Genomic DNA, 8,595 nt, shown 5'->3' on the forward strand with positions numbered 1-8,595 from the left:
TCAGCAGGACTGAGCCCTTGGTCTGGTCCCTACCCATCCCCAGTAATGACTTGCACCCTGTGCTGCACCGATGCACCTGATGTCACGAAGGCAAGTCACTGCAAATCTGCCACCTCAGCTACATACCCCCACAGGGAGTGGCTTTTCAAACAAGTCAAAACTGCCCTGAGAAGAGCCTCCAACTCTCCCTGCTGTTCCTTTGTTCTTCCCAGTCTGTCACTGGTGTGTAGACTTCAGTGAAGGTGAGGAGACAAGGCAAGCTTGGATCAATAAGGCAGGGGGATGGGAAAGTACTCAGAGCATGGTGCACAGATTGGTCACAACATCCAGAACAAGCAGTGGTGCAAAAGAGGCTGAAGAACCACAAAGTGACAACCCCTTCTCCTCTTCAATTGCTCTTTCCCCTCTACTTTTGTCTCTCCAGACCACTGCTCCTTCACTTGAGCCACCACCAGAAGAACGAGCGTTTCCCATATTCACCACTGTTAGAGCGCAGCAAGCTGTATGAACAGTGTGTTTCACACAGTATGGTACCACTTCCTTACATTTCCTCGAGGGCTCAGATACCTGTCAGACCTCAGGTCTCCAGTGCACAGTCCACATAAGGGCCTGTTCATAGCCCAAAGAGACACAGTGTTCTCCAACACATGCCCGCTTAACACTCCACAAGCTTGTGCCGGACCAAGGACCACAGAATGAGAAACCTGACAAGGAGAGAGAACAGACAATTCCTCAAGTTCCTTTTCTAACCAGAAGCAAAAGCGTTAAAAGTAACATCTTATGTCAAGCACACAAATTAGACTTTCTTTTAAACAGCAGCAAGCAGCAAACCCTCTGCTCTCCATTTCTCGTCGCTGTCAGCCTTCACCTCATCCTGCCAACTCGCAGGCTCTCTCGGGTCTCTGTGCTTCCCAAATGCAAACCCTGGCATGCAGACCAAAGCTGGTCCTCTTACCACCTCAGAGCAAACCTTACCCCAAACAACTCTATGCACCAAACCTCACCTGAGCACTCAATCCTTACTAGATCTGGTGGGAAGCCTGCTTACCCAGCCCTCCCTGTCCAAACCTTGACTCCAACCTGCTTTGACTATTTATAGGTCCACAGCAACCTTACCAATATGACAACTTTAACTTAGATACCATACAAACCCCAGTCTGCGCAGTGAAGAATCCAGAAAGATATTACACCTTTTCAGACTTGCTGTCCACATCCCTAACCAAAGCACTGGTGGCAAACCTGCAATATCTCCCTGCTCAGAATTCAGCATCAAACATCCACTCAGACTTCAACAAGCTGCCCATCCTGAGTCTCATCCATCTTTCAGGTAACCCACAGCCAGGGCTAAAGACAGAGAGGAATGAACAGGTAATTTCATTTCTGGATCCTGGAAGTACCACAAAACGAGGCTGATTCTGGATAGTTCCAGCTTGGCAAGCTGCTGGCTCCATGTGATCATGGGTGTAGATTATGGAGTGAAGGGGCTGCAGAACCAGCTTTGTTTCTTGCTTGTTTAGGTGCCAGCTGGTGCTGATCATATATCCCAGAATGATGTCTGGGGAATACAGGACTTTCCTGTTTCAGGGTAAGGCTAGGTGCAGAACTGGGGTTAACACTCAGGGCTGGAGGCACTAAAAAGCCAGATCTGTCCCCAGACCATGATGGGTGGGGGACTGCAGTCAGCTACAGAGAATCAGCCCTGCCTGAGTCTGGGAGCAGGGTGACAGCACAGAGCACAGGGCTCATGTTTGGCTTCAAGGGTTGAGGCTCAGACTGGGCAAAGGGATGAAAAGAATGTTGAAGAGCAGGGATGCCAAGTAAATGCTCTGAATCTCTAGAAGGTATCTATGAATCAGGCTTTCTGTTCTCATGTCCCCATCACTGGCCTTCATGCCAGCCCTTAACCTAGTCCTAATGCCAGGAGAAGGGTCACTGTCCATCCTTCATCCTGTTCTGCAGCAGCCTGCTGCAACCACAGCCTTGCTGTCTTTGGGGAGGGGAAAAAAAGAAGAGAAAAAAAAGGAAACAAGAAGCACAGAAAACCCCCAAGCAATACCCGCCAGCTGCAAGTCCCAGCCTTGTGGCCTTTGCTGCAGACATGGATCTCTGGGCTAGATTAGAGAGATAGACTTAAACCCTTAAACCTACTGCTGCAGGCTAGGTCTAGCATTCACTGTTGCTTAGGAGAGGTTACAGTTCCAGGCAGGCTGCAGAGGTTGGAGGCAGGTTGTTGCATGTCAGGAAGAAGGGCCAGGCTTGTTCTTAATGTCAATCCTTCAAAAAGAAACAGCACTGGTGGGGAGGTGGGGGAGGGGAAGAAAAAAAAAAAAGAGCAGCTGTCAACAACTCAAACTGTGTTTAGGGCTAGTGATTGTGGCAAAATGGTTGCTACCTATTGCATTATACAAAAGATAGATGTTTATGCCTGTGAATTTGGACAGCTGAAGAATGACATTCTTAATATTTTTTAGATTCTCACCATAAGCCTTCATCATATGTACAGGGGGAAAGAAGTCTTCTTGGTGTTGTCATGTGCCATCTAGAACCTCTTCCTAAACCCAGCCTTAACACCATTGTTGCAGGCCTGGCCTGGCCCAGAACAAATTATGCCCCTATGTCCTCAAGGTATTAAACTTTGTCCAAGAACTACAAATTCAGGGGAAAAAAAACCAAATTAAGTCTAGGTGCATGTGCAAATCCATCAAAATTTATAGAAAGTTATGTAGATAATTGAAACACAATTAGCACTTTTCATATATTAAGGGAGCCTTGGCACTTTCCAACATAGTCTGAGCATGAACTTACTTCTCCCTCTAGAGGATATGAAGATCAGCACAAGGAACATAAGGTTATGTCAGGACCAGAAAAGTAACGAGATGCTAAGGCAAAGGGTCAGCATTTTTGCTTTGAAAGTCCACTAGCAGTTTAGAAGGACGAAAATTACAACTGTAAAAACAATGAGTCATTAAGTTATGTGTTTATTTTTACAGTGATGCCCTAGAAAGTTCAAAATAAATTCTGAGTTAACTTTCTGCATTGAAACACTCTGTGAAGCTGTTTACCAGGGAAGGTAAAAGTTCATTGAGAGTGACAAAGCAGTTTCTTTAGGTCCTCCTTCACCCACTAAGTGTCCAAAAATCTTTTCCTTTCTTTAATGGGAAGAGGTGAGGACAGGCAGGTTCCCATAACCAGACAAGGGACCCCTAGCACACTTTCCCACCCCAGTGGTCCCCCATCATCCTGCAAGTGCACCCCAGGGAACAAGCCCAGGCTGAAGAGCACTCAGAGACAAAGCACCTGCCCTGTTCTGTGCCTCGGCATCATGTTTACAATATAAGCTGCCTGTACAGTTTTGCAGGGGAAAACTGAGTAAAGATTCAGCTGGACAACCCAGGTAAGCAACTTGGTATTCTGGAATCCAACTCTCACAGCTCTCCATCATCAGTTCCTCCACTACCCGTGACCAAACCTGCAGGATGCAGTTCCCATAACCACACAAGGGACCCCTAGCACACTTTCCTACCCCAGTGGTCCCCCATCATCCTGCAAGTGCACCCCAGGGAACAAGCCCAGGCTGAAGAGCACTCAGAGACAAAGCACCTGCCCTGTTCTGTGCCTCGGCATCATGTTTACAATATAAGCTGCCTGTACAGTTTTGCAGGGGAAAACTGAGTAAAGATTCAGCTGGACAACCCAGGTAAGCAACTTGGTATTCTGGAATCCAACTCTCACAGCTCTCCATCATCAGTTCCTCCACTACCCGTGACCAAACCTGCAGGATGCATTGGTCCTCAGAAAACGTCGGCCTTGCTTCTTTTGTATCTCAAAGGAGCACAGGTGTGACCCTTGCCTGAGCACACAGGTCAAAAGCAAGCACCCTGCCACAGCTGGCTGTGCACTGTTGCATTGTTTAATCAAAATATTTCAGCATGGAAATCAAATCCCTCTGAGCAGATGTATCCTTACAAAGCTGGTTTTACTGGCTTCGTCACGGGGAAACCGAATCCACAAAACTCCGCCTTCCAATGCTTCTGCTGTGACATATAATAAAATACATAGTGTGGGAAAAGCAACAAATTAATGCCAGCCTGGCACAGACCTCAGACCCGAGAGGAAGCCTAGTGCCCAGTGCTCAGAGTGCAAACCAGCCATATGGCACTGCAAAGGGTGTGGGGGGGCTGAACCCCCCCAAAAATTCCACCACCTCACCAATGAACTTTTTTGGAACTTAACATATATTGCCTAGCAGTATCTCCCTCCCAGTCCTCTCCCACTGAATCCCAGGGAATGACTGCAAAGAAGGGACTACTTGGAAAGGCCCTGGAAGATAAGATTAATTGCTTTTGTACATTTTTATCTTTGATAGCAGAGGTGTAAATATTCCCACTCCACATACTTAAGCTTCTTAATGTCACTAAATCTTCTGGCTGCAAATTCCCAGAAATGCATTTTTCCAAGCATTTGACCTGTGCCTGACAATTTGATGTCTTTCATATGTTCAGCCTGTTTTAAAAAATATATATATATGTATATATATAATGATTATGATAATAATAATAATAATAAAAATTAACACCATCTCAGATTAGACAGCTGGTTTCAAGCCCATTCTTAGCTGCACTGGTGCAAACACTACAGGCAGCATTCTGCCACAACCCACCCACAGTCTGCCCTCTGCATAAAGCACCTTCTCCTGCCTTTTTTAAGCCAATCCTCCTCCACTAGTTTAAGACAAAAAGGAGTATCAAAGCAGTTGAAAGTTCTGTTTTTGCAGCTGTAAAAATTCCTCCTGATTGCCTGACAGAACTGGACTCCAATCCATTTTCAGAGAAGACAGAAAACAAAACAGCTGTAGTTTGAAAAGCACACCAGACAATTATCAGAAGCCCTGCTTGCAAAAACATTCCCAAAGCCTCAGTGACAAAGTGAGCAAGTTTATGTCATGGCCTCAGTAAAGACATTCTCATTCAAAATGGGTGGGAAAATAGTGATCTGGGTGTTCCACCTTACCACTGGAACACCCAGTGAGCAGTGGAGCAGAGGAGGAACACTTCTGCAGTCAACAGAAGGGAATTCTCAGTCTTAGGGGTAGGTATCACACCTGCACAGCTCAGTCTCACTGCTGCTGTGACATCTCAGGGTCATCTCCTGGCTCCACAGCCCACCAGTACCCCACAGACCACTTCTCCAGGGTCTGTTTGCTTGTGCTGTGACATCAGGTGAGCTCCACGATGGAGATTCTTGCAATAGTCCACAAGAGACCCAAGAGCCCTACCAGCAAGTACAGTCTTGGGGAGTGGAAGAAGAGGGGGTGGGCAGGAAAAATATGGAAGTTAAAGGGGAAGCATTACCTTTGAGCTGGTTTTGTCCCATTGTTTTTATCCATAGAATTGGTATTCCTGCCCTGGTAATACTACTCTGTCTGCCCAGGTGCCAGCAGCAGGGCACAGCATAAACATGCTGCCATGGCAAACAGAGTGGGCCTTGTAGGGTCCTCAACTCTGGGGAAGAAATGAGCATAACTGAGTATCTGTGCTACTTTGAAGCTTTTTCTTTAGCACAGGATCCAAAGTCATGCCATTCCATCCTCATCCTCCCCAGACCCAATCAGACTGGTGCCTTTTGGTAGTTACGTGTAGCATTCTTCAACAGGTGTTCTTTTGCTTCAGGGATCACCAGGAGGATGCTTCATCTCATGGCTCTGGCCCAAAAAGCTCCCCATTCTGTGGACTGACTGTGTCAGTCCTGCAGTGGCCAGGACACACAAACTGCACTCACAGCCCACCTTGACAAGCACACACCCCACTGGAACAGCCATCTCCAGGCCATCTGCTCTTGCACATGGGCTTTTCTGGCTGTGCTTCACCTTAGGTCCCCTACACACACTCTGACTATGTACATCTGTCCTAGAGCAAACACTGGAGGCAGGTAGCTCCTGCTTTGAACAGCCTGCACAGTCCTGCTGCACATCACTGCAAGCAAGGTTCCAATCTGGAATGACAGATCCAGGACCACCTTCCTGCTACAGGACAGCCAGAGCTAGGCAAACTCGATCAGGCTGTGGTGCACAGCCTGGAGGGAAGATAAGGTTACGTGGGCTGGGACATTTCCTCTTCCCTCAAGCACAGATGATGGCAGCCTCCTTTCTCTGAAGTGTCTCCTCAGGTAAAGGAGATAAACACCACCCCGTGGGACACGCTCTGTCTCTGGGGCCTCCAAGCTCTTTGCCAAGAACTAGCACCTATCCCTGTCTTCAGAGCAGCCAGACCCATAGAGAAGGTGGTTGTCTCTTGTGTCTGACAGCCCCTGACTCCCACTGATCAGCCATGGACCAGTTTCCTGGTGGAGTCATCCGCTGCTGAGCTACACAAATAAAGCACACGCAGCTTCGCAGTCACTCGTGCTTACCCCACTTCACCAAAAGCACCACGGTCTGCCCAGTGCACAACTGGTTCCTGGGGAAAGGCAACAACTCGGACACAATTCCCCACTCCACCCACAACCCCTAGGCCCCACACAAAGTTCCTGGTGCACGTACCCTCATGACTCACGGCTGCTGCAGCAGACGCGCACACCACAGCCCTGTCAGCCAGCAGGGAGAATCCCCGATCCAATGGGACTTCAAGGACACAGTGCACAAAGCTGTTACTGGTTCAGTCACCTTCAGCACTGCACTGATGAACACAACCAGCCAGGCTCAGGGCAGCCATCAGCCAGGACACCTCTGCCTGGATATGTCTGTACACAAGCTCCCAGGACGGCAAGGAAAAGCAGGAAATAAAGTGTCCATGCTTCTGGCAGCATCTAAGCCCTTGGTGCTATGAGAAAGAGCCATCACCAGTACTCCCTCACCTCTGGATATAGGTCTTGCACATCCTCCTCCCTTCACTACCAAGTTAGAGGCTGGCCCCTCTCTTGCACCCCATGTAATGCCAATTTCCACAATGCACCTATTTCATCTCAGTGTCCCAACAAACATCCCCATTTGCTGAGAAAATACCAGTCTTCTTGCTCCAGTAATACTGTCTACACTTACATGCATACTGTACATGAAAGTGCTATCAATCCCTGTGAGGATAGAGAAAGGGAGCAGAGAGGGATCTGGAAGCACTGATTGGTTCCTCTCCTACGAGATCTCTAGCCAAAGGCACCAAAGAGGTTCTGAAGGTCAAACTGGGGATTGCAGCCACGTGTGCAATTGGCCATCAATGGTGATGCAAGCACAAGGAGGCAGCAAAGGCACGATGCCTGCAGGGTTATCTGACAGCTTGCAGAAGACAGCTAGCTCAATTTGCTTCCCTACTGTGAAGCAGGCATGGAGAGTAAGAACACAGGAACAAATCAATGTGAGTTTAGCAAAAAGCCAAACCTGCACAGGTAAAGAAGTTCAGCAGCACAAGTGTTAAACTCATTCTTTCCCATCAAGAAACCCATGTCATACACTCTGATCAAACAATTACACCATGTTATTAACAAAACCACCCTCACAATTTATATTGTATGTATATAAATAAAGCATTTTTAATTTTTTAATAAAGAAAAAAAGATGGTAACTGACTAATCCACAACACATCAACCCTTTCTCTGAGCCAAAGCTGATTTTATTTGCCTTTCTTCATTTTTGCAGTCTTTTCTTTCCTCTTCTTCACATGTTTTGGGATTTTGGTTTTTCTCTTTTCTCTTTGGGCTTCTTTAACCATCTTTTTCCTTTCCTATAAAGAATCAAACACCATTCATTTAAAGCCAGAAGGGCATGAAGAATTTTGAGCAAGTCAGTCAATTGTTACATTAACAAGTTAATTAACACACGACATAAAAATAAGGTTATCAAGATAAAGAAATAAAAAAAATCAATAGGAACGGTGAGGGGAAAGGAAAAAGGAAATACAGGTTGGGAATAGAGCCCAGACCTGCACACTGGTAATGACAAGGCAAACTTCAAACTAGTTAAAACCTCAGTTTCATGCAACCTTTGAAGAAAGTGAACAAGAGGCACTCTTAAACCATGCTACTTACACCTAAGATTACAATAGGTTGTCTGGTCTAGGTTTTCTGCTACCCACAGGACTATTATAGCATGTGTTTTTATGTGTCATGCAAAAATATTGACCCAGTAAGTGCTGGTAACTCAGAGCAAGCTGATCATCACCAGGACTGGAAGGAAAGAATGCCATGCTACTGCAACACACTGTAAATTTGTGCAGACACAGAAGGGACGAGACTCAACTAGAAAACAAGTCAGCAAAATGGAAGGGGCAGGTAGAAGTAATTGCTACTAATCAGTTGTTGAACCTACAGCTAAATACACAGGTTACAAAAAACCCCTCATCCTAAACAAAAAGAAGTCCAAATGAAAACCTATCAGTTAGGATGAGAAGTGGCCAAGACTTTCCTGCTTCGTATCTGAAAGGCAGCAGGCTCTAGACTGGCAGTGTGTAGTAGAGTCCTGCATTTTTATTTGACAGATATGAAATATATTATCTTACCTTTTCTAGGAAGAGAAAACTAAAATGCAGTGCCCCAACTCTTGAACCCCTTAAGCCCAGCAAGTTTCACCCTCCTTTTTTTTTTTTGCACAGCACCTTTTTCTGCTGC

At 46.5% G+C, this 8,595-nt stretch overlaps 1 protein-coding gene across 3 annotated transcripts in view; it reads right to left on the bottom strand.

Annotated features, from left to right (window-relative positions):
- The window catches only part of RIOK1 (RIO kinase 1), a 23,197-nt gene that overhangs the window by 703 nt on the left and 13,899 nt on the right, over nt 1–8,595 (bottom strand). Inside the window, exon 16 of one of the 3 annotated variants that reach the window (XM_017746918.1) lies at nt 568–704. In XM_017746918.1, the coding sequence (XP_017602407.1) occupies nt 568–704 (137 nt within the window). Of the gene's footprint in view, nt 1–6; nt 705–7,490; nt 7,713–8,595 lie in introns of those variants that run through there. The other 2 variants (XM_017746917.1, XM_008643445.2) reach the window with 2 other exon arrangements.

Source organism: Corvus brachyrhynchos, unplaced genomic scaffold (genome assembly GCF_000691975.1).
Source record: "Corvus brachyrhynchos isolate BGI_N302 unplaced genomic scaffold, ASM69197v1 scaffold100, whole genome shotgun sequence".
NCBI lineage: Eukaryota > Metazoa > Chordata > Aves > Passeriformes > Corvidae > Corvus > Corvus brachyrhynchos.